The sequence below is a fragment of the Aythya marila genome (assembly GCF_965140915.1).
Source record: "Aythya marila genome assembly, chromosome: Z".
In the NCBI taxonomy this organism is placed as follows: domain Eukaryota; kingdom Metazoa; phylum Chordata; class Aves; order Anseriformes; family Anatidae; genus Aythya; species Aythya marila.
In genome coordinates this window covers 26,286,925-26,313,799 of record NC_139080.1, presented here as the reverse complement: position 1 = coordinate 26,313,799, position 26,875 = coordinate 26,286,925, and the positions used below count along the sequence as shown (strand labels likewise).

Here is a 26,875-nt window from a genome sequence, read left to right as displayed (position 1 = left end):
CAGTACCATTCCCCGTGAATATGCCAGCTCAGATAACTCATAACTCAGCTTTGTGTTGATTGATGTTGATGCTGTGGTGGTTTTACCCAGCTGGGCAGCCAAACTCCACCACAACCACTCTCTCACTCCCACTCCTCAAAGGGAAAGGAGAACAAAATAGAAAAGGCTAAAGGACTGAGATAAGGACAGGGAGCTCACTCATCAATTTTCGTCACAGGCAAAACAGACTCAGCATAGGGAGAATAATATAATTTATGACCTATCACTTGCAGGCCAGAGCAGTGAAGAAAATAAAAGCAAAATACAACCACCTTCCCCCCATCTACCTTCTACCCCCATTTACCTTCTGCCTTCTACCTCCTCCCACCAAGTAACACATGGAAATGGGGAATGGGGGCTGCAGTCAGTCCCTGATGCTTCGTCTCCACCGCTCCTTCCTTGGCCCCTGCTCCACCGGGGGCTCCTCCACCCATGGGGGGGCTGCAGCGTGGAGATCTGCTCCATGTGGGACCCATGGGCTGCAGGGGGACAGCCTGCTCCACCAGGGGCCTCTCCCTGCACAGCCCGCAGGGGAGCTGCTGCTGCCTGCCTGCAGCACCTCCTGCCCTCCTGCTGCACTCACTTGGGGGCTGCAGGGCTGCTGCTCACTCCTCTCTCCCAGCTGCTGAGGTGCAGCAGTTTTTTTTCCCCTTTCTTTAATCTGCTCTCCCAGAGGCCCAGCCAGCATTGCTCCGGGCTTCGCTCTGTCCAGCAGCAGGTCCCTTTTGAAGCCATCTGGAGCTGGCTCTGATCTGACATGGGGCAGCTGCTGGGCTCTGCGCAAAGAGGCCACCCCTGTTACCAAAATCTTGCCATGTAAGCCCAGTGCAGAAGTGTCCCAAGTGACCTAGCAGAGACCAGTGTTTTTACAACACTGTTCAAGTTGCTGATCCTTCAATATTACTTGTGGAGATGCAGAGTCCTTCATGCCCAACCATGGACACGGTAGCTTAGGTACTTTCAGTGATCTCAGAAATATTTCATGAACCCCCAAGAGTCTGCAATCTCTTGACTGCAGGTAGAAACCAAGCCTGGGGCTTGGTCTCAGAAAAAAATGTTATCCAAAAGCCCTCTCTTCATCCAGAGGTACCTGGGGAGGAACAAGTTAAGTCTTATATTGATTGGGAAACTGAAAGAGAGCAAATGCTTAGGGTCAAATCTTATTATATCGTATAAAAGTTCTTTAAAAGAAATCATGGAAATTAATAAATGTTAGGCAGCAAATGTGCACTTCTAGAGGAAGAAGCAGGCAGCAGGTAAAAGCAACATGCAGAACTACAACAGGAATTTGGGCCACCCTAAGAACAGACACATGCAGGTGGAGGCAACCACTGCCAGACTGAAAGAGGATCTAGAATTCAGACACAGACTATGAAACCATAGAATTTACCATCATCATTCACACTAATTCACACTGAATATTCAGTTGCCTTTCTGTTTAAGATTAAAATACATCTAAATTAACATATACATCTAATTAAATCTAAAATACAAAGGCACGTATTCATGACTGTCTACGCTATGCATTTTTACCCAAAAAATGTCTGTGTATACTTGTATCTGCACATCTGCACACCATACATGCACATTTACTGAAACATGAAACAAACAAACAAACAAACAAAAAACATTAAAACTCCAAAAGAGTGCTCAGGTCATGAAATGACTCTGCGAAGTGATTATAAGGTATGTGAAATAAGTAGCATTAAACAGCAGGAACCTATTCCTCAGCACTTCAGCCATTGTTCCAAACACTTATAAAAAACAACTCACTTATGCTATTGGATAAATCTTGTAAAACAATGTTACACAATAACAACAAAAAAAAAATCTAAAAAATAATAAATAAATAAATAAATAAATCTTGTGAATGCAACGGTTTGAACAGAAATTAGACAGAAAAGACTTATTCACTCCTGAATTAACACATAATCTGAAAGGACAAACCCACATGTAGTAAGACTACGTAACTTTCTGGATTAACAACAATAATTTCTATTCCCAAACCACAATTTACATTAAAATTGGAATATACCTCATAATGGCCTTCCTTAACTGCATCTTGCAACGGTGTTATTTGTTCACTTCCTCTAGCATCAACATCAGCTCCTGCTTTCAAAAGTTCATTTGCTATCCTGTAACAGCCTCGGACACTTGCTTCATGCAGTGCAGTCCAGCCTATGAAAAAAGAAATCCTGACAACTGAAAATTGTGTTTTGCATTTGTGTAATTTATAAAAAAACAGGTCAGTGTTAGATTTTCTACGTGATAAATATTCCAGAAGGACATATTGACAAGTTGAAAACTGATGCATTTTACAGTAAGTTGTATAAAGAAATATTTATTAAAATATCAAAAGTGTTGTGAGCTCTCAGTCTTTTGTTGAAATATGCACTCACTGAAGAACGATATGCTGCTGTAACAATGTTAGGTTTAGATTTGATAGTTCTTTTGAAACTTCTTTTGAGAAAAAAAAAAAAAAAAAAAAAAAGAAAAATTATTCCACCTTAGTTATTTCTCCATGAAGGCAATGTATATGCTATTTCAAGAACAAGTTAATTTTCTAGGATTTCTTTTTATTTTTATGGCCATGATAAAGAGGGCTGGTGAGAAAGAGGAGACAAAATAAAAACCTGGAGTTATGTATAAGGCCACATCTTAGAAATATATATTTGCAAATGGAAACAGTAAGGCAACATCTCCAAAAATGTTTTTTAACACTATCCAAGAATGGTTCAAATTCAAGTTTCTAAAGAAAGCATTACAAAATACTTACTGAAGTTCCACATCCATTCCTAGCTGTATGGAATAAGCCATGGTATTAGCTTCATGGTCCATGGAACAATTATACCCCATGAAGGAGGTGTTGAGGAAAAACAGAAGGTAGAACACAAGTCTTTGGACTGGGATTAGCATAGTTCCATGTCAGCTCCTTGAACATTTATTACGTTTTTCTTTGTACAGTGAGAAAAGAGAAAAAGCAGAAGATCTTCCAATTCCTGTCTCCCACCTCTCAAACCAGCGTTCCCTACAGAAGACCATTTTGATGGACAGCCTTACTCTTCAACTATCTTCCATTACTAGAAGGTTGTCTGAGCTTCATTTTCATACTAAATTGTTTGTTAAGACTGTTCTGGTCTCATTAAGTGAAAATATCTTAATTTAATTGGAAAGGTAAAACTCTTGAGGCTCTCTTCTACACTACCCAACCCAGAACAACGTATACTTGCACAGAATTGGCTTTATTATGTACACAGGATATTGCACTGGGTTGCCTAAAAACTTTGTGCTATTAGGCTTTGTTCCCAAGTGCTCAAAACTCAGCTAAGTTCTACATCGCCTAATGCTGACAGTGCTTCAAGATGAAATTTTCTTTAACAATATAATAGAGCACCTATAGCTCATTAAGAAACTATGGTAACTCTACTCTGGAGATAAAGCTTGAAATCTGTTAAGGAAAAGAGGAAGAAGGACACTTAAGTGAAGGCACCTATTTCCCCATCTGTAAAAAGTATCTTTTATCTGATATACTAATAGTCCCCTGAAAAACTGCACCTGGAATGTGTTTAATAGACAATCATTACAGTTCAGCAACTTGTTTCTCCACAGACTATAGAGAAGCACAAGCTTCATTGCAAATACTCTTCTGCTCCCTAAGGGGACTGTGAACCAAGGCTCAAACTGAGAGCACAGACTGTGTCTCTCCCATATCCCTCATACTGATGTCTGGAAAATAAAAGGTGAAAAAAAATCAACCTCAGGTATTCAGTAAAGTTCTGAAGCAGAATAATGAAGTGGAGGAGGAATGAAAAAGATGAGGTTAAGATATGTATAATTACTGGTGGAGGGTTTTAAAGGAAAAGACAGGGCACAGGGCCAGAATATAATCATTAGAACAGTGATTTTCCAGAGTGAGATGAAAGTGGATTTTAAAATGGCACGGGTCTGGCAATTCCTCTCTGGTTACACCTCCCTCACTGTAAAAGAAAGGAGCAGGGTCAGGTCAGCTTCCCATCTTTTCAAGGAGTTCAGACAAAGCACATTTTGTGCAGTTGTGCTCCTTTCACATCAAAAGACGGATGAGTCTGGGGGATTAGGAAACTGTGGCCTGGCAAAAGGTGCAGAGGCTGAAAAAGGAAGCAGCAATGAGACCAAAAACTGGAACCACTGTACTTTAGTACACTTGCTCACACAGATTGCAGTTGACAACACCCTATCAATGCTCCTCTGTTGTCAGTTGCTGGCTTTGAAACCCACCAACAAAATACTTTCTCATCTAGCTCTAGCAGAAGTTAATGTACAGGTCACTCTGTGAGTTCAAATGCCAGGGTCCTCTGCTGTGGAAATACAAAATCTGCACCTGACTCAATTTATCTGTCAGTATGTTCCAGAAGACAAAATGTCTAGCTTACTTTTGGTCTGTTACATGCCTGAATTATGCAATAGTCTTTAACTGCAGGACAACGTATTTTTGTTCCCACATCACAATTTGGAAATCTTAGCCCCTGTACAAGATGGACACACTCTAAGAATTAAAAGAAAATCTGTGAAGCACATTAAGTTGATTATTTACTTAAGGGACTGTATTGTGATGAGAACACACAGATCAATGAATTAAGGTTAAGTAAACATAATTGTAGCTTTGCCTAAGTTTTTGATTGCTTACTTTTTCAGCAAAATTTTCTAATATACTTTTATATGTATGAACTTTCTCAAAAAGAGTTAACAAGCTAAACTAATAAAAATTCAATAATCTACTGACCAGTCACAAAACCACAATTTCTTTCACTGCACAAACTCATAATATTAGTTATAGCTAGACACTTATTTGGAAAATAGTACTCTAATATAATTGTAACTTACCAGCATAATCCTGAGCATTTACATTTGCACCAGATTTTATTATGTTACGTACAAGGTCTGTATCTTCTTCAACAACAGCTCTATGAAGTAAGGTCTCACCAAAAATATTCCTCCTATTTATTCTTGAAAGTGATATGGGGCAACAAGGATTTACAAAATAGGATTCTAGTCCTGAAAAAAAATAATTTAAAAGATCTGTTTACAGAAAAATATATTTCCTCTCTTACCTTGGCTTCAGATTGCATTAGAATTAGTGGATAAGCCTTCTGGAGAGAGAAAATGTTCATTTGATCTAGCAGAAATAAATATATCAAAAGAGACATTACCAAGTAAATAACAATCACACTCAATAAAAGAGTCCATAGTGAATTCCATAACAAATCTCCCAACTCAAGTTCACCACACAGGAAAATAACTTCGCAAAAAGGTACTAAGTTTAGCCTTTTGTTTTTCAATTACATTTTTTCAAAATGCATTGTTTCCCACCAGTTGATAAAACTGCTATTCTAGGCTACAACCCATTACATGATAAGCAGATTTCAATAGCTAATCAAGCAACTCAATGAATTCTTTCTTCTTAACGGCCAAATTCATCAGTAGATTTTGTACTCATTTACGCTTTAAAACCTCTCCTTTACGAGCAAGAAGCATTTACACCAGGATAGGGAATGAAATTAGCTCCTTCGTATTTCCCTATTACTTCACAACCAGCTCAGCTATTTGTCAGTGAGGAAAACAGTTGGACCAAAACCCTCATTAGCTATCCATTATCTCTGCTTGGGTGTCAGAATACTAAACATAAAAAGCACAGCAAACCATCATTATTTTTTTTGTTTATTATTTTACAAAGGAAATGCTGTCTCGCATTATGCACCCATTATGCTCTTCAGTTTGGACAAAATGATTTCCAATATATAGATGAGCTGTCCTGCACTTTACCAGCAGCACAATCCCATTACCTCCTCTCATTGCATGGAGTCTGCTGCCTCTTCTGAAAAACAGGGAGGAAAGAAAGAAAAGAGTAAGACAAGAAGATGGCCTGCAGGAAACTCAAATGGTTCAGACCATTAGTTGATCTACTAATGGAAAATCTTAGGTTTGCAGGGAGTGCATGCGATATCCACTGCTCCTCCACAGTCTGTGGCAGATGTGTCCCTAAAATTCCACCTGTGTGGCCCTTTTGCTGGTCCTAAAACTCCAGCTGAGTGTCACAAATAGAAATTTTAAGCAACACCTTTAAAGACATTGTTCTCTTAGAGCTGTAACTCATGGAGCCTGATGACTCCACTGCTTTGTGCATCCTGGCATACTGTAAGCCCCTACTCCCGACCTTTTTAAGTGTTCAACTCTGCACAGATTTTTAGAATCCAGTAGCTAGAGACTTACCCTGCACCTTCCTTCAACTGAGCACATGAGAAGTCTTTCTCTTCTACCTATCCAGCCTTGCAAGACCTTAATCATTTTATAGCTTAATCAAAGTTATTCTAAATCAGCCAAGAATTTCAGAAGGGGTTACACCATGCAAATATTCATTGAACATGGTGCAATTTTTTTATACTTAATCCAATTTAATTAGGTATTACTTCAAGAGGACCTATTTGCTGCCACTGGTACTCTACCTTCCCTACCACCTTCCTTGTGTCAGACCATGCATAAAACAAGTGATGCTTGCTGACCCAAAATGAAACTTTACTGGTGCTGTTTTTTCAGTGAACTACCAGGTTAAGATGACTCACAGGCTCCTGATGGCTAGGTTTGATGCAAAAGGGAAGTAAACTTGTTAGATGGATTAACATGAAGCTACCTCTATAGGCAGTGCAATGCTTTCTGCAGAAATTATGCTAAAAACAACAGCCTGTTTTTTAAGTAGAAACTACTAAGTCATGAAATAGATGAGCAGTTAGTCATGCAACTTTAAATCTCACAAAAATAGTACTTCCACTGGGAATACTGAAACCCTGTAAGAGAGAAGGATTGTTAATTGCTGGTAGAATTATTCTTGTTTTGTAAGATAATGTAGCTGTTACAGTTCAAATACTTCTGAACCTTTAAATCTGTTTAAATGTTTGTAACTGCACAGATAAAAACAGATTGAGCAGGCTTTAAGAAAAATAAACTTTTAATACCCAAGTCTTACAGGCTGGCTCTGGGGTAAGCATGTGAATGTGGAAAGTCTGTATTCTCCTACACACTTTCTCTATGAGCCAAAGAATTTCTTTGCGTTCACCTTCAAAAGATGAAAAATAGCAATCTTTCTCTCTGACAAAGAATACTGCAAGGAAGAATACTTTAAAGAGTGCTCAGTGAATGTGATAGTGAAGGCCTATAATCCTATACATAAACAGACAGAAAAACAGCAGCAGGCATTTAAAATAAAATAAACTGCTTTGTATCGGTCAGTTCTTGGGGATGCCATTGCCCTCAGAATAATGTTGCACCCTGAATACTAGATAACAGAATTATGATCAACATTCTCACTCTGTAATAAAACATTTTTCTTCTGCTTTTTAGAATATACAATAAATGTTTCATTCCATGATTAAAAATGCATCCTGGAAAAATTCTCATGATTCCTAATGAGCTTGTGTTTACAAGTCAACTGTTAGGTTGCTCGTACACAGATTTAAACAAGGAAGGGGAATTATTAATAATTTGAATTATTAAAATAAATGTTTATGCCAACTTTTAAAACAAATTCATGCCACAATATATTGTAAAGGCTATGAATTATATTTGATTTAGTATAGTTTTTCAAATAAAAAAATAACCTGTCTGATAAGTATGAAAGAATATCTTACTCATTTTATCTTTGATTCTTTTGCTTCTCCTTATCTCCTCAGCATTTTTATCCTCATTTGGAGTTATTTCTTGGTACATGTTGGTTTCTAGATCTTCCTTGTCTTTAGAAGCAGGTTTCTGAATTTTACTGACAAGAGATTTTTTAGAATCAAAACAAGTATTTTCTTCCCTATATTAATTGGTATTTGTGATAGACCTAAGAAGGTTAACATATTTGATTTTAAAATGAAGTTTCCAATAGCATGCTAGGATATATGCTAGCTTAGGCAGTACTGAATAAATGGTAAAGAGTAAAGAAACCGACTTCCAGATCTTTAAATAGAAGGAAAACCTTTACTTTTGGATCACCTAAAATCACTAATGTGAGGAATGAGCAGTCTGTATGAATTACATTTGTTAGATTAGTAAAAAGAAAAATTTGAGAATACTGCACATGACTTCGTCGTACCTAAAATCCTTGGGTTTGTTTCTTGTTGTATTGTGATTGTGAGACATACTCTGCTGTGTCTCTTCCAGTGTGTGGTGATGACAGGAAATACTATCTCTGCACTTTATTGAGGAGGACTCTTCTAGCTGCATTGTTCTCCCTGATGCTGTTTTATTGGTTTCTGCACATACAACAGTCTCCACTGAATGCAAACTTCCCTCCTCATTTTGTTTTTCATTAGAGATGGCACTCCAATAATCTGAAATTGCTTCTTTCCCTTTCTGCTGATCACCCTCAAGCTGTGACAAAAAAATAAATAAATAAAAATATTACAAGCAACTGGTAAGCATGCAATTAAAACAAGGGCTGTATAATATAAGAACTCAAAAAACACTTTGTTATAAATGATATATGTGCTCACAGATAACAGAGTTTCTTAAGTGAGAAACTGGAATTCTAGATACCGGAGACGTTACGTTTTCATAGGAGAGGCACTCCTGAAGTAGAATGCCACACCATGTAGTGGGAGAGCCAGCCATGGCAAGTATGATACTCAGAATCACAACTTAGGTAGTAAATCTAGCCTGGCTGACAGGGAACAAAAATTATTATTATCTGTAAGTTGTTTAGCTGGATGTGTGAAACAACTTAGCAGATTCATTTCAGTTTCCTATGGACACAAGCTCCTGTCATGAAAATATACTGTGACATTTATGACGTCTTAAGCTAACCCTTCTTATTCCACTCTTGCACAAATCTGGAAAAGTGCACAAGATCTGGAACCATGTTTCACCTGAGGCTCAGTAACTACCACCTGAGAAGCTGTTTCTGAAGACACACCATCCCTAAGCTACAGCCACCACAGAAGAGAATCACTTCATTTACCTTCAGCCTTCTAAAAAACAGGCATCTAAATGACACTAAACATGCCAGTTCCCCTACCACAGATGAAGAGGAACAGCAGCTTTCAGAGTGATTCACCTCATCCTAAGATGTGCAATGGGGAACTTAAATTACTGCTTAACACCAGAGGCTTTTCTCTAACAGTCAGTGAGAAAAATTCCATCCTAATTACATGTCATCACATGGAAGTTCATTTGAGTTACTTGAGTTTATTCACAAATTCAGTCAAGTGAGTATGACGTGCTGTTGAGGCATCTCTCAAGTTGCTGAAATGGCTTGAGTACTCATTAGCTTATTACACGCTTGACTAATGCTGAAAGCTCCTAGGGCACACCCTCAGCACACATGCATATGAATTCTTTCACAGCTATGTGGGAGAACTTGATACTCCTTTCCTGGGACACAGGTGGAAATGGAAGAGTCACTGATATTTTTAGAATTTACATATTCAGCAGAAAGGCTGATGAGGAGTCGAATCCCATACCTAGATCCGGTCCCCTCAGACCAAGACATGATGCATTGTAACACAGCATTTGGGTGAAAACAAATATTTCAGTTTACAAAATTGAATCAATGCAGTACTTTCTATTGCATTACATCTGCAATGAGAAAAGGGTTTGAGAAAGAGAAGAAAACATTTCAAAGAAAATAAAAGTCACTTGCTTTACAAGGGACTATATATTACAGCAAATGAGCTATCTACCATGCCGATTACATCTACAGGGCTGTACAGGCTCTCCTCTTTTGAGTCCTTGTTTCACCACAAGAAAGATCCTCTGAATAAACAAGGATGAGAAACAACCAAGGAGAACAATATACTGCCAGAAAGCAACAGTTACTAAAACAGATATCCTAGATTTCTTTGTCATCAAATTGCCTGCCTACTTTCAAAAACAGCAGATGGAGACATTAAAAAATAATAATACAATTGATTATTATTTTAAAATAGATTATAGATCCACATCCCCAAAGAACCCTGCTCCACAGCCTTAACTGTAATAATATTGAGTAAAACTATATATTCAGCTTCACAGAGCTACAAATTTCAGAAACCACCACTATGTAGGTTGCTGTGGGTCTGAGAGAATTACCTTAGAGACCTTTCAGCACCTTTAAATTAGCATTTTATTACACCTTGTTATATTCAGTTAATATTACCAACAATAGATTGAAACAACTGGCAGCTTTGGGATGCTTTATGCCGTTCTGTGGAAGCACAGTGGCTACACAACCACCTAAAGTATCTAGTTATACATGGTTTATTGTTGATTTTCAGCTCCAGATTATTCCAAGACAACACAGAGAACCTGATTCCAGATTTACAAGGGATGTCTACTGTACTCCTTAGCGTAAACCTACTTCCCCTATGTGTCCTCTTTCCTTTACTATAACCTAAATAGGAAGACACTACGGTATCGCTTTCCCTTCATGTCCCCCTCTACATTTCTGCCTTTGTGTTATCGAATTCTAAATGCAATTCTAAATGTACCTGTAAAAAATCCCTGAATGCAAGGGTTTCCCTGCCAGTCTGTGGGAAAGACACAGCTATAATTTCTTTTTATAATACTTGCAAAGTATTTGTATGCTACAGTGGCAGGGGACATGAAAGCAGAAAACAGCGTACTCTAGTATGGGAAAAGCACAACAACAACACAGGGTAAGGCAGAAATCTAGAGTTAAAATTGGCTAGTATATGCCAGTGGGTTACAGTGGAATAACCGAAGAGTGGTTTGGAACTTTCCTTGGAAACTATGTCAGACAAAGAAGACATGCATTGGTACCAGGAGTTTTTGAAACTTCCATGCTGACTCTAGATTTCCACATCAGCCACTGACTTCACTTGATTTTCCCATCCCAGCAAGTTCAGCCTGTTTCATAACATGGATATATCAAAACAGAAACAAACTAAAATAATACTGTAAAACAAAAATAATGTATTAGGCATTTAAATTACTGATGCCAGTTTATTCCCTGTTAAGATTGCACCTCCTAGTAATTTGACTATTATAGAAAATATTTTCTGATAAACATAACTTTTCAAATACTGATTAAATTACTTATGTACTTGCTCATTTGTTGTCCTCTGCAAGTTAGATCCTGTTAAGGCTTTTATTTCTTCCACGTGAATCGTAGGAAGCTGAGGCTCAGACAGGTTTGTTATTTGTGTACAGTCATCATCTTGCTGGGGAGTACTGGGTTCCGAATTTAACTGCTCTTCCTCAGCGGTAAGCTGTCTCTTGCTTGGTGCTACAGGACTGTCAGACTGTATTACAGACCCTGACAAGGAATTCAGAGCTGTCACAAGCTCTACTGGAAGGGCATCACTGTTCTCATCTGCTGATATATCACTGGAAAAGACATGACCCTGGTAGTCTAATATGTCATGCAATTGGTTTATCATTTTAGGACTCTCGGAATCACTGAGAGGTTTCAACAAATCACTGACTTCAAGTTCAGCAGTCTCTATGCTCTGTTCAGGGAGCACTAGTGGTTCCGTGAAAACATTTCCTAGGGTTGCCAATGATAGATCTGTATCATTATTACAGGATTGTTCTTTTACACTGTTATCTGTGTCAATCATGGTCATGCAGGTTCTCTGGCAATCTTCTAAAGCATGTGGAAATAAATCTTGTGGTGTCTGTTCCTTTGAAACTGCTATTATCTCCTCCAGAAAGGCATCTGGATGCAGGCTTGTTTCTGGAGAGAGACCTTCATAACTTGTTTTCTGTGAAATCTACGCATTAAAAAGAAAAAGAAAAAAAAAAGAAAAAAGAAAAGAAAAAAAGAAAAAATTACAAAAGGGAACGGAACAACTCTTTATAAAATGCATGTAATCAACATTTATTTTAGAAGTCATCAGTATCCATGATTTGTTTACAATTTTTGCATACACTCTAAGACCTGTAAGCCTACCCTAAGAATTCATACGCTTTCTTAGTAAGGGCTAGAGTGATGTCTCAGTTTCAAAAGCAGAGCAGCTGTTACATTCCCTAGCAGTAAAAATCAGAATGAGAGACTAAATCTGTTATGAAGTCAAGGATTTTATGCCATTGCCAATGACCTGAAGATGTTAAAAGGTCTTAAAAGAAAGGCATTAAAAATTTCTGTCACACAGAAATAATGAAAGTGGACATACAGAATAAAAAGCATACTCAGTTAAACACTACGTACTGTAAGTTTTGATTAGATGTTTCTGTGGATCCCAAGGTATGGAGCATTTGTGCCTCACAAGCTTTAGGTCAAAATCTCAGGAGTATCTCTGGAGGCTGCACATTCGAGTTTCTACACTGGCACAGATCCACAAACTACAACTGTTTTTGTAAAAGAAATACTGCTGTTGTTTCTCTAATTACTTGCAGTTGCTTTCAACCCATGCACCCATTTTTATACCAATTAATAGGTTTTTCTTTTTTTTTCCTTTTCCTGCTTCAAATGCTTCTGCAAGCCTAAAACATGTATTTCCATATGATGTCTGCATGTAATTGTGGTGTTGCTTAATAATAGTGGATCTTAAGATAATTTCTTTCAATATATTTTTAGACTCTTACTGCCAGCAAGTGGCAATACTCTGCAGTGCAAGAATTCTGTAACACTGCTGGTAACATATTTTTGTAATTTTTTTGATAAATTATGTTACCAGATATGTTAAAGGTTCTTCTACACATAATAAAACAGAAAGGGCAGAAAATTGACTCTGTTGGCACATGTTCAGTTTGTAAGCCATTATAAACGTGCATGTATGATCCCTTGTTGAAATTTTTTTCCCATCTGCTCTTTCCTACATTGTGCAGCTAATGGCTCCTTTTTTAGTACTGCCTATGTTTTACTTTCCTGCACTGAGTTACAGTCTATTTTTAGACCACTTCTCCAATTTTTCAAACTTTAAACAACTGGGGAGAAGAAAACACTGACATAACCTTCCGTACTTACAGAACTATGGTATAAATGGCAGGTATGTATATTATTTATTTTCTACCAAAAAGGTTCGGTGTACCAGATGAAGGGTAGGTGAAACTGACATTTATGTTAATGAAGAAGGAGCAGTCAGCCATAAGTGGCTAATTTGCCAAGACCCTGAACACCCAAATGCCAGCTGAAATCCAACACTTAAATGTGACTGGTATTCAGAAAACCTCCACCTACCTATAAAGCCTGTATTTCTCCAGCACTTGTTTCTGTTAGTACATGCCAGTGGGTTATCCTGTGCAATTACAAGTAACCAAAATCTGCAGAACGTAAGCCCAAACTTTCCCTCTCCAAACAAAATCCTTAGCTGCCACTTACCCATAAAGACACTTAAAGCCCTAGTGCCCAAGGTCTCTACACCTCCCATTGTCTGTTGGAAATGTATGGGAGAGCTGCTGAAGGAGCAGGGCTGAGCCAGCTGGCAACTGAAAGGAAGCATCAGCAGGATTCTTAAACAGGGAACTCTCTCTTTTGTGTACCCCAATCTGGTAACTCTGGTATGAATACACAAAAGTTTCACTCAAGGGAAGAGCAAAACTCATCCTCAGTCAGTAGCTCAGCAGTAAAATATCAGTATTGTGGTTAATGCAGGTTCAGGTCCATCTTTTACCAGATGAGCTATGCTTCAAACAATTCATTTCATGAAGGGGTTCCTATAAAAGAATACCAACAAGTAAAGGTATCTCATTGGCATTAACTTGCTTATTTCGGAGTGAGGGAGAGGGCGGAATACCAGCCATCTCATGGTATCTGTGAATGTCTTCCACTGAACACATTCAGGGTACTTAGAAACCCTTGGTCCAAATCCCACTACCCTCATGTCTCAATTACTTCTGGTACAAATCCAAATCGTGGTGCTCCTTAATCCAGGCACAAATCCTCTTGGCCTTACAGCATTAGCCCAGAATCTCATCACCCCATCTCACCCAGGAAGCACACGCTGGGTAAGAGCTGAGCATTCAAATCCACATTCAAATCCAGCCTCAGCTGATTCAGAACCTCGCACAGGAGGAAGCAGAAGGACACTGAAATCAAAGTCTCATCTAAGAAACCTTGACTGCAGATACAGAAACTGTAGGTTAAAAGCCTCAAAGCCAGACTTAGACAAGCCTTGTATGTCTAACTCCGCGTAAACTGTACGAACAAGCTTGTATGAGACACGATACTTCCAGCAGATGGCAGTGCATTCAAATCGCTTTTGTGAATCTTGAGATACAAGGACAATTAAAAAGTTGTTGATAAACTGGTGGCTATTTGGCGCTATGGATCGTGTCTTGGAAATGTTACAAAAGATAGAAATGGGCTGAATAGTGCAGAAGTGTAAGTAATGAGGGTGCAGCAGACATATGAAGGGGACTCCTATTTCTGCTAGCCCTGTGTCAAACAACAGCAGAGAAATTCAGTCCTTCAAAACACACACATAAGAGAGAATCACTACAAAAGAGTTAAGGCTTTAGAAGGCTCAACACTCCCAGCTTTTGGGAGAGTGCTCAGCTGAACACAATTGCAATACATGTATACCAGGACATGAGAGGTACACAAAGAGAGTCAGAGGGTAGTTGAGGTTGGAAGGGAAGCCCTTGCAATCACCTAATCCAACTTCACTGCGCAAGCAGTGCTGGCTGTGGCACTTTGCCCAGCACCACATCCAGTCAGGTTTCGAGTACCTCCACATATACAGTCTCCACAACCTCTCTCAGCAACCTGTTCCACTTTGTGGCCACCTTTACAGTAAAAAAGTGTCTTCCTGTGTTCAGATGGAATATCTTTGGTTTTCATTTGTGTGCATTGCCTCTTGAGCTAACAGTGCTGAACTACAGAGACTGAGAAATACAGACTACTGACAGTCATCTTCATCAGTCATCTTCACTCCTATCAGTTGTTTACACACGTTGATAAGATTCCCCTAGTCTTTCTCTTCTCCAGGCTGAGGAGTCCCCACTCTCTCAGCCTGTCCTCATGTGAAAGATGCTCCAGTCCTTTATCATCTCTGTGGCTTCATCAGTGCTGAACAGAGGGGAAGGACCCGCTGGCAGACCTGCTGGCAACATTTCCTGGTGCAGCCCAGGATATTGTCCTCCTTTGCCACAAGTGTGCATCGCTAGACCATGGTCAGCTTATTGTCCACAGGACCCTGAGGTCCTTCACTGCAGAGCTGTTTTTCAGCCAGTTGGTCCCTAGTACGTCCTGGTGGATGCAGTTATAGCTCTGCAAATAAAGGACTTTGTGATTTCCCTTGCTGAACTTCATGAGATTCCTCTCTGACCAGCTTGTCCATGTCCCTCCTATTGGCAACACAGCTGTCCAACGTGTCTGTCACTCGTCCTAGCACAGTCTGTGAGCTTTCTGAGAGTTCATGCTGTTCCATTGTCCAGGTCATCCATGAAGACTTTGAACGGTACTGGCCACACTACTGACAGGCAAACCAGAACACAAATCAAGGCTGCTATTTTATCAAAATCAAGAAAATTCAGTAAGACTCAATTTATGGTGTCATGATTTCTAGAGATCACGTTAATTATTGACTTTCTCTTGTATTTCCAGGACTACATAAAAAAGACAACATGCCCAAAGACTCACTGCTGGTTGTCAAGGTGTCTGTCCTGCCCTTTCTTCAAATCAGTACACAGAAGCTGTGATGGTCGTAGGTTCCTCTCACAATAGGTTTTCCTGCAGCTCTCAGATCTTGGCAGTGTCACCATGAGCCAATATGGAAAGAATTCACCATCAGTGATAAATCCCAACCTTCCTACTCCAGGCACCTGAAATATCCTCTGCGGAGGTCTTCTCAATACACTTGATTTAGCTATTCTCTACAGGCATTTGTTTCAAGGCATTTAGGTTCTATTTTTGTTCCATTCTGCACAATAGGAATGTTTTATTTACTAAACCCACTATTATAGTTGCATATTGATAGTTGTATATTTTTCATGAAGAAATTCTGATACTGGTATCTTGCTGTAAGCTAATGGCAGTTTTCCTAAGAAGCTGCAGATGTCAGCAAGCATTCCATGCACGCACCAAGATCCTCTTGTTTCTCTACAACCAGTGCAGCTGATGTTGCCAGAGCTGCAGAAATTCTCATGATGGTCCATGACACTGCAATAGGAGCTGGTAATAGCAGTTATTTTTTCCTGCAGAAACTAATTTCACTGAGTTTCCTTGTCCAGCATCCACAGGCCTGAGAGCCGTGAGCCAGTCAGGAGAGAACTGAGACTAAAAATCAAAAAGCACAAAGATGACACTGTGCCTCACAAGGGCAATAGTGGGAGATAACCATGAGGTGGTAGCAGACCAGATACAAGTAAAATCATGGCTTTAGACAACAGCATAAAGACATTTAATACAAAGGCCAAGAAATTCTTCATGAAATGCTGCCAGCACTCCCTCTGCTGGATGGAGATAAATATGCTCAAGTCCTTCATTACAGCTTGGACTTAATCACCACAAAAAAAAAAAAAAAAAAAAAAAAAACAAAAAAAAAAAAAACATGACTGGATTGTGCTGGAAGGAAAAGGAGGAGAGGAGAGGTAACAAAGGCACATTTGACCACTGGATGTTTAAGTCAGTGGTTGCAGACTCAACTCCTGTTCTAGATCCTTGTGGGTTGGATGTTTCACTAATATGTAGTTGAAATTTTTGTTAGTTTATTAAAGATGGGGGGTATTCCCTCTTCCCTCCAAGGTTTTCTTTGTTTTATGGGCAAAAACAGTGCCTACAAGCATGTAATTTTTAAAATAATCAGCGTTGCATGTGAGTTACATTCATAACATTTAGGTTGCATTAAGCTTATATAAATTAGTCTTGCTGCAATCCCAGCCTTATGTTTGCTGGAAGCTATGCATTTCCACTTATCTAATCTTCAGTAGAGCTGGCTTGAAAAGGTAATCTGGCTAAAACAACAAAGCCAAATTAAAACAAAAAAAAAAAGATGAACAATGTCTGAAAGTTGTTCCCCAAACCTTGCTTCATGATGGGGGTCAAACAAGTACTAGTGCTGGCAAAGAAGCAGCAGAAACAAGTTACAAGGAAAATATGCAGCACCTTGCAACACCCAATTAGATGGGCTTACACCAGAGTGGAATCATCCCTGATTCAAAATCTCTGAGAAGGCAGCTGACAAATGGTGGAAAAGGTAGCTCCAAAGCTGTTCCTTCGCTTCTACACAATCAGCAGTGAAATCTGTAATTCATGAGCAGCTTTGGGATTAGCAAGGACATAAAGAGACTGGTAGTGCCTATTTCAGCACTATAAACGTGAATGAATCTCTGCTCCCAAACAGGACAGTTACAGATACTTTGTTCCTCCACAGAGACCTTCCTAATGCCTTTTCCATAACTTTCATTGGTGGGGAACAGGTTTTAAGCCACTAGAAGTCTTCACCACTTCAATTTAAGCCACAGCCTTATAGACTCTGTGTCATGACAATTTTGCCATGCTTCACTGTTACTGCTTATGCCCTGTAAGCTTATTAGCTGTAGTTCCTACCCAAAAAGCAGATAACTGAATAAAGCCTAGGTTAGTGCCCAAGACCTTTACATCTAATGTGCTCGGTGTTGGTTTCTATAGGTATGTGCCTGCTTTTAAAAATGAAAGAACCTGGTATTTTTCAGTAAAATATTTTCCAATGGTAATTCAATTAGATGAAATTTTCTATATATTAAGTTGTAGAAATACACTAACCTTTCCTTCTGAATCTCTCTGTAATCCAATCACCGTCGTATCTAAATTTAGGAGAGTAAACAAATATTTCAGTTGTACTACCACTGAATTTGACCTCTGGATGTTTCCATAATTTCTAATAAAATGAGACTATACCTTCTGATTAAGTCTCAAACATTCTTAAAAACGACTGTGTTCATATTTCCTAACAGTAAGTTTTCTAGTTAGACCCCTTGTTATATTCCAATTATGTTCCAGTGGTACTTTGTCACTTTTCTTAACTGTGATTTAGAGACCTGTGCTTCCAAAGACTACCAGGAGTTGAAATTACCACGCATTCCAAAGGATGAGACATCTTCCCTGCCCTCTGTAATTACAATGCAATTAGACAATACAAGTGATACAGTACAAAAAAAATACCGCCTCTGAAAGGGGCTGGTCCCACATCCCTTCCTCACATCACTCTGTTTTGATATTCGTAGAACTCCCTGGGAAGATGACCTTACACTCAGTTTAGTGAAAATTAATCACAAATAAAGTGAATGGGTTCTGGTTAGCAAAAATTTGCTGAGGAGGAGCAACAAAACAGATGGGGCAGTACTGTGTTACTGGGAGCACACGGAAAAAAAAAAAGTACAGATGAAGTAGCAGCAGAAAGATGCGAAACAGATCTGGGTAAGGAGTGGTAGCATTTTTAAGTCTCCTTTCTTAGAGATGTTTTTATTCTTGGAAGCACTAATAAGAAACATGTAGGAACCCTCAGTGTCTGTTACTCACATCCATGCTTATCTGACACATCTATATGGCACTTGACAACCATGTGACCTGTAACTTTTGCCAAAAAATTCCATAACAATAAAGTAATTTTAAGCTGGAAATATACCACTGGCTTAGGACTTTTTTTTTTTTTCAAACAGTCCTAATAGAGTACTAACAGGCAACTATGAAAACTAAGCAACAGTTGAAAAGGTCACATATATTCAGACTCTAAATCAATCTATAAGGATACTCATCTTCAGCTTCTCAAATGATTTTGCTATACCTAGAGCAACTTGCAGTTTCATACAGTGTACAACATACCTAAAGAATTATTTTGCTGTCCCTCTGCTGCAGAATTTAGTGAGAAAGCAGGCTTAGAAATATTTTCAGTAAGCAATGGATAGTTTATCCAGCCCCTAGAATTAAATAATAAAATAACAAGTCCTATTCAGAAAGAATTGTAATCATCTCAGCTTAAGAAAATTTCCACAGTAAATTAATTTATGCAGTTTTGTATTTATAATTATTTATAGAAACAACTGAAGTTATTTCAGAGGCATACAAGGGCGTGCAGTAATTAAGACTTCCTGATCTCCTGAGTTGAGCTACCTCTGGTTGTACACTCATCCTCTAAATTTAAAAGGCCCCTTCCAATTTTGTATTACTTATTTCTGTACTTCTGTTATAACTCCACCCTTCTGTTATAAATCCATCCTGTACTGAAATTCTTCCATAATTTCTAAGACCAAAAGGTCCAATAATTTTTTTAATTACATTTTTTTTCTATTTGTCTAGCTGCTTATATCCTAATATCATTAAAGGCAATGCCATCAATACAGACAAATATGGGTACAGTTTGACCGATACGGGACACAGGATTACCTCTGACATGAATATATCCTTCACTAAACAAATAAGAAAACTGCTTCACAGTAAGACATTGGGAATGAAATAACATACAAATTGAGGTATATGGGAATGGTCTAGTTACAGTGTGCCTGACTGGAATTCCTGTGTGATGTACTATATACTCACTGCAGGAGAGACTGAGACTCGTCAGGTGCATATTTCTCTTGAGGTATCTAGACAACAACAACAGAAAAGTGTTTTAGCAACTTAGTAAACAAAGTACTTCATTATTAACTTTCTCAGCATTGCTATATGCTTATCTTCTTCCTTCTGTAATAGCATTTTTGGATCAGGTCTTTACATACCTTACTAATACGATAAAAAAGCCACTTCTCTTTAATCTTTTTTTTTTTTTTTTTTTTTTGGGTTATTTAAAGAAATGTCAAAACACAAATCAAGATTGTAAATGAAAACTCACACAGGATGAAAACACACCTATGCAATTACAAGATGACTACTTTGAACTTTGGCTGTTTCATACATCAGAAGATTAAACTACAGGATATTTATATTTGAACTCCCAATTTTAACCTTTGTTTTTTGGAACAATTCCTTGTTCTAATTAAACAAGCTGTTTCAGATATTGTGGAGTTTATTATTCAGCTCTGAATATGCCTGGAAAAGGAAGAATTAAGGAACTTCTCAGATGACAAGACCTGCACATCAACAAGCTCTAAATGGCACAAGAAGTCAGGGCCACTGCACAAAAACACAGGAAAGATCACGTAGATAAGAAAAAAGCTGAAGTCAGAGCAGGGGACAAATTCAAGTTCTTCAGTAAAAGGAGCTTGGATGCTTTCTGTGCCTCTGACTGCACTCTGAGGAGAGAAAAATCTCAAGTTTTGAAAATGAAGGCGTTATGCAAAGTCCAAGGCAACTTAGGGAAGATGAAGACAAGCAAATGAATTGGAGAAGAGTTCTAGATGAGGTGAAGATTGAGTATTACTGGCTGCAATTTCAAGCAAATTATTGGCACGTAGTTGAGAACATTCACAGAACTATAACTTTGGGAAACAACATCTTTGTGTGGACACGCAAGGATGACTTAGCCTGCACTAGGTACTAGTTACACAATAATCACAACCTTTTTAGCAAAGAGCTGAAAAGTAACAAGTTGTGATCACCCAGCAGGAATGACTACTGAAAGGTTCCAAAGAACAGAACAGATCTTTTAGAAATAGCTTATGCAATAATTACTGACTGATCTAGTTCCAAAATATGGCAACAGCATAGCTGGCAGAAAGTTATTGACTTTGCTAAATATATCCTTAGTACAAATCAGCCTGGATATTTACACTGAACATTATCCAGAGACCAAGTGAGGTCTGGAGGATAGCAGCATGACTAGTAAATCTCTGCTTGGGTAACATTGCTCAGGAAGTGACTTAAAGCTCAGTGGACTGCCTCTGTATCTCAGATGGAGGAGTTACATAATCTGCTAAAATATTAGATTCTATGCAAAGTCAGTCTATCACTCATAGCAACAGTCTTGTTGAGAGGTTTTCTCAAATCATGAAAGTTACACACGCAGTATTTGTGGCCACAGACTGTATGTACTGGGAACACTGGGAACAGCCTTCTGTCCCGCTGTATTGCTTTTGGTAAGGAAATTCCTGCAAAACTCAACTGGTTCTTCCCATGTGAGCTTTCATTTACACGGTCATTTGAAGGGATTCTGGAGGTGTTTAAAAGACTGAAGTTTATAAGATTTAAGTGCCACCTAATAATTTTACATGCACTTCACTAAACTGGAAAAGGAAAAAAAAAAAAGCCCAATGAAGGTGAATCATGGGGCCTGCATGAACAACCTATGGAATAGGGTTTTAATAGGTAACGGAAATGACTTGTCTGGTTGAAAGGACCTGAAGGCTACAAAATCTCTGGTGGTAGAAAAATCTTAAGGACAGCCTCTTACATGGCAGAATCAAAGACAGGACTCCACATCCAAAGCTGTTGCCAACCCACCTCAAGTACACAACAAGCCAAGGCTCTTCAGAACAACAGGAACAGGCGCTGCATTTCCTGCAGAAACTCACTGCTCCACACAACCCTCTGGCCGCACAACCCTCACAGCACATCACATCAAGATGTGGTATTCACATAAACCATTTCCAAGGATGCAGCTAAAGGAAAGGCTTTGGTGTAATCACATTCCATGTTGGCTCTTGGAGTGGCTGAAAAGCCGCATTGTTGCAGTCTACACATGCAAGTAGTAAGGATGAAAGCCAAACACAGTTGGTCACTGCCTTCAGTAACCATTTAAACTTGAAACTGACACCATGCTGTGGATGATCAAGCTGCCAGTGGCATGCTATATAGATCTCACTAAAAAAAAAAATAATAAAAACAAGTGAGAATTAACCCAACTATTTGCTAACGTATTTGACAATTCTTTGGTTTTCTGACTCTTCATTTTGGGGAAAAGAGGTTTGTCTGTCTTAGACTTGGAAGAATCCCTTATTGGTATTGCTGACTGGCTGCTCTGGTGACAGCCACAAAGCCAAAGACTTAATTCAGGCAGCCTATGGTCAGATCAGCTCCCAGAGGAGCGAAGTAATAAGCAAGTGGGCACACTTCTCCTTCCCTCTGTCCTTGAATAAGCCTCAGTCAAAACAACTCCAGCAGTAAAACAAATTTAGGGAGAGAAGCCTTTAAAATAACATCTTTTCAATTTAGTTCAGTGTTTCCTTTGCTGACAGCCAACCAAATTTATTTGCTATACTGTAGCCCTCTATTAATAACATTCACTTCAGTAGAATGAGTGTCTTTTCAGTATAGCCATTGCAATTTAGGGAATGGTTTATTTTTTTTTTTAAAATCTCCGCTTGTACTGGGGTAAGGATACAATATATACTATTTTTGAACCACAATACTATAAGTAGCATGATAGTCACAGGCTTAAAAAGAATTTTTGTTAAAGAATAGGAACCTGTTTCTATTCACATGAAGATGCCATATAAGGGTGGAAAGCTGATTGCTCAACAGAACAGAATTTAATAGGCTGGCTATGGACTGTGCCAAATACATTAAAAACTAGGCTAATTGGTAGATTAGGGAACCCAGAATTACACACAGATTAGAATAATTGCCCAGTCACCACATAAACAGAGATTTTATTCTGCTTTTCAGATTATTATCTCATTCTTTTATAAAGAAACAATTGTCCCAGTGTTGGATCACAGCTCCGTTATGAGTAACCAAGGGTGTATTCTGGTCAACCCAGATAGTTATCTTTCACACCTGAAGGGAACATAATAAAAGGTTCAAATCTGAAAGGCTGTAAACTCATAAAATACCAAGGAAGAGACTTTGATACAATCCTGGAGAAAATGTGCTACGTATGTGACAACTTTTTTCCCCATAAAATACACTTCAGCTGCAGGCCACCAATCTGTTTTGCACAAAAAGAATGGCAGGCTCGGTGATTTTATTAATTATTAATAGCTAGGTATGTGTAGAAGGAGATGTATCATTTCTGTACATACTGGATTTACCTGTTTTGCTTTTAGTCCATACATATGATCATGAGCTATACGCATAAAAGCGATTTCTGGAGAGCAAACTCCTAGAAAAAAAAAAAAAAAAAACTTCAGTGGCAAAATGCAGTAATAAAAGGCGGTTTTGTTGTCTTATGGTTCCATAAATCTCTGTATGTATCAAAATCTCTAATATGCAATAGACTTGAATGGTTTATCAGTCTAACTAAATTTTTTAAGCTACAGCATAGGAGAGATGAATAAAACTGAGTAAAAATATGTACACTTCCAGATACAATGCTTTTCAAGATGACTACACAGAGGGAGAACTCTGGAGAAAAATAAATAAATAAAAAGAGAAACAAAAGGGAAACCCCCAGGGCTGGAGCCTTAGGCTACAAAACCACAACACTGACATGAAGAAAATACTCTTGAAATTAGTGTTTATGATATGCATCTAATCACCAAATTGCTACCGGACAAGTATGCACAAATATATGAATAATGAAATAATAACTCTAAGTATAACACTAATATAAAGTACCACAGGGAAAATGCTAAAAATATTTTAAGGTGTCACATTCACAGAAACAGAAAAAGAAACCCCCACCCTCAGGTAAATACCCCCTCCTACCACAAACTGAAGAGCAAGTCAAAAGAACACACTTTAAACCATCGTTTACCAACCAAGAATGTTGCCAAGTTCTTATTTCTGTGGATAACCATAGGTAAGGTCAAAAGGATAAGTTCAAATGCGTCTCTCCTCAGACAAAACTACTTAGCAACTTCAAAAGGTTCAGCATCAGACGATGGCAGCAATAGGAAAAAATTTCAGATTTCAACGGACTGTAGATAAAATGTACACTAACTAAGACTAGTTTGATTAAAAAACAAAAACAAAAAAAAAAAACAGGTAGTTTTGAATCCAATCAGGTTTTCAAATTGGCAAAAAAAATGAACGAAAAGAATCCTGAAGAATATCTTGTGTCACTTAAGAGTAGGCAGTCTGTATATTGCCAGAGTAAAACATTAAGGAAAAGAAATGAATTGTGTTAAACAGCCAAGGACATTACAGTAGAATTGTCATGTAACTACCAGATATTTGTTCATGTAACCTCTTTCAACAGAGTTCTTGAAGGAGATTTTAAGTTGTTAATTGAATGTGCACACATTTACATTTAACATAGTTAATAATGCACTTAGAATAATGCACTTAAGTATTTGAAGAGAATGGATCTATTTAACAAATGTAAAACTTTTTCCACTAGTATATGCTACTGTAGTTTCACGTGAGTTTATGGGGATGTATACATGTATATTCCATTCATTTCCTTCTGTTCAAATACAATGCACATAAATGTACCGAAATGTAAAGGATATTCTTCATGCACTTCCTAAGCAAAGCATTCTCACTTATAGCACGTAGAAAGAATGGTGAAATTAAGAGCAAAACGGTTTTTCAAAATGTGATTTACTTATTTATTTTGGTAAACTACCAGTTAAAAACATGGATTTAGTTAGTGATAACTTGCGTTTCAAAAGAATGCAACATTTAAATTTCAGCATTATGGACTCTGGCAACATCCGCAGAAGGAGTTCACTGAAAAAACTCAGACTGAGAAAAGAATCTGTCCTACCTTGATTCTTTTTCATTTCTGCTGTTAAATCCGTGTCCTTATCAAAAACAGATAACCTTTAGAAAGAGAAGAGAAGAGAAGAGAAGAGAAGAGAAGAGAAGAGAAGAGAAGAGAAGAGAAGAGAAGAGAAGAGAAGAGAAGAGAAGAGAAGAGAAGAGAAGAGAAGAGAAGAGAAGAGAAGAGAAGAGAAGAGAGAAGAGATCAAACATTTGGACAACCCTCTTTCCATCCCCATAAGCTCAATAAGCAGTTTAGGCAAACCTTATTAGCTTACTTTGTGAGGATGTTGCAAACCTAGATGAGTACCATCTAACAAAAATACCAGTTGTGAAGCACTCCCAAACCATGATGCTATATACGCATTATACTGTTGCTCTGCATTTTAAGCCTTATGTAGGGAACTGCATCGCTTCCACGTATTACCAGCCAATATTGAGATTCAAAATAAGTACAAATAAGAAGCGCAGATGCTTGGCAGTTTCAGCTCTTTGCAACACTTTAAAGAATATGGAAAAAAAAAAATGTAAGAACGGCATTAAAACTGCAGAGCACCAACGTGAGCAACAATCTTATTTGATGGCACTTCATTTTTATTTTCTCTGAAGCAGGATGCTGGGAATGCTTTCACCTCACTGACTAAAAAGCTAAAACCACACATTCGTGAAAACCCGTGGAGGTGTTTGTTTGTGTGAGAGATGTTTTAGACGCTTTGCCCTGCAGGACGTCGGCCGCGGTTCGGGCGCTGCTCCCCTCAGGGCGGCGCGGGCTCCCCCAGCCCCCCTGCGCCGGGCCCGCGGCTCCTCCCGCGCCACGCCCGCCTGAACCTCCTCCTGCGGAACTCCTCGTCGTCCACATCGCTCTCCGACACCGAGCCCTCCACCACCGTCTCGTCGCTGTCGCTGCTCCACATCAGCTCCCCCATGGCGCCGCCGCCGCCGCCTCCCCGCTCCCCTCCTCTCCCTCTCCGTCTCCTCCGGGCGCCCCGCGATCGCGCCCCGCCCCGCTTCCCGCCCCCCCCCCCAGTGGTCTCCTCAGGAGTGGCGGCCATCTTGTGGGGAGCGGGGCCGGGCATTCGCGATACGGAGTTATTAGTAAAGATACTGAAATGTTGTGGGTTTTGCAATATTTGCGGCTGGTAACCCGGTGATCACCTTTAAAATGGAAGCGTTTTCGTCACGCAGGCCTGCGCTGCCTCAGCCTTGCCTTCCATGGCCACAGCAGCCGGGCCAGCGCTATTGCCATGGTCAGTGACAGAGTCAAGCTGGTCTGTGGGCCAGGGAGAGCTGCAGATACAAAAATAAAAATCGAAATAAAAAATATACCGCAGGAAACCTTATTCCATATATATATACAATCCCTATAAATTCCAAATCATGGTTCTGACTCATGCCCACACTGAGCTTGATGATAAAATTAAGCATTCAGATTAATTTCTAAATTAGATTCCATCACAGACTATTCAAATAAGCAAAAACAAGACCACAAAAAAAAATGCTGCAGAAAAAGCATAGAAAACAGAGAAAGATAATAAAGGCTATCTTGAATTACATAACGATTATACATAATTGCTGCAAGTGTGTACAAATTGCTGTTTTGGTTTGACTTAGTCATATCCACATGCAATTATAGCAATTGCAGTTGCACATTACCAAATTACTCCAGAAAGCTTGGTGGTAATGTTTTACTTTTCTGCGAATAAAGGTGAGATGCTCAAGAAAATGCACATTAAGAAAGAAGCGAGCTGGGGACAGGGATACGCAGCAGCAAGTTGTCAGGATCTCTGCATATCATGTTGAGAATCCAAAGTGTAGTATGTGTTAAAAGACCGAGCTGGCATGAATAATTTCCCCACTCATAACAGCTGCTTTGGGTGGAGTTTTCAGGAAACCTTTCATCAGTGTATCTTTTATTTTTATTATTTTTTTTACTTCAGAATTACGTCAATGCTTTGCCGCACAGTAACTGACATATGGTGTGCCTCGAAATATTTCTAAATGGCGTGCGTAAGAAGCAGATTTGGAAAGCCCAATGTGTAAATTGTCCATAGGAAAATCGTTGCAGGTTGAGTTTCGTTTGAAACTCGTCAGCCTGGCATTGCTCAGACCTGGCAACACAGGGCGGCCATGTGAGTGAGGGGGTGATACACTGACATGCAAGTGTGGGGAGCTGGGGGTCGGCCTCTTCTCACGGGTAATTGGTGATAGGATTGGAGGGAATGGCCTCAAGTTGTGCCAGGGGAGGTTCAGGTTGGCAATGAGGAGACATTTCTGCTCAGAAAGAGCCGTCAGGCACTGGGACGGGTTGCCTGGGGAGGCGGTGGAGTCACCATCCCTGGGGGTGTTTAGGGAAGGGCTGGACGTGGTGCTTGGGGACAGGGTGTAGTGGGTGACAGCTGTGGCAGGCGGATAGCTGAGCCCAGGAGAGCCTCTCCCCCT

The 26,875-nt window shown here is 39.1% G+C and overlaps 1 protein-coding gene across 1 annotated transcript in view; it reads right to left on the bottom strand.

The window, feature by feature from the left end:
* ANKRD31 (ankyrin repeat domain 31) overlaps positions 1-25,840 on the bottom strand; it is a 67,731-nt gene extending 41,891 nt beyond the window's left edge. Inside the window, exons 1-11 of the mRNA XM_082782818.1 lie at positions 25,265-25,840; positions 24,441-24,496; positions 22,822-22,892; positions 21,293-21,423; positions 19,454-19,500; positions 17,681-17,721; positions 11,097-11,765; positions 8,150-8,427; positions 7,701-7,828; positions 4,903-5,073; positions 2,075-2,217 (exon numbers count right to left, since the gene is read on the bottom strand). Coding sequence (XP_082638944.1) covers positions 2,075-2,217; positions 4,903-5,073; positions 7,701-7,828; positions 8,150-8,427; positions 11,097-11,765; positions 17,681-17,721; positions 19,454-19,500; positions 21,293-21,423; positions 22,822-22,892; positions 24,441-24,496; positions 25,265-25,512 — 1,983 coding nt within the window. The 5' untranslated portion in view covers positions 25,513-25,840. The remainder of the gene's footprint in view (positions 1-2,074; positions 2,218-4,902; positions 5,074-7,700; positions 7,829-8,149; positions 8,428-11,096; positions 11,766-17,680; positions 17,722-19,453; positions 19,501-21,292; positions 21,424-22,821; positions 22,893-24,440; positions 24,497-25,264) is intronic.
* Positions 25,841-26,875: the final 1,035 nt, after the last annotated feature.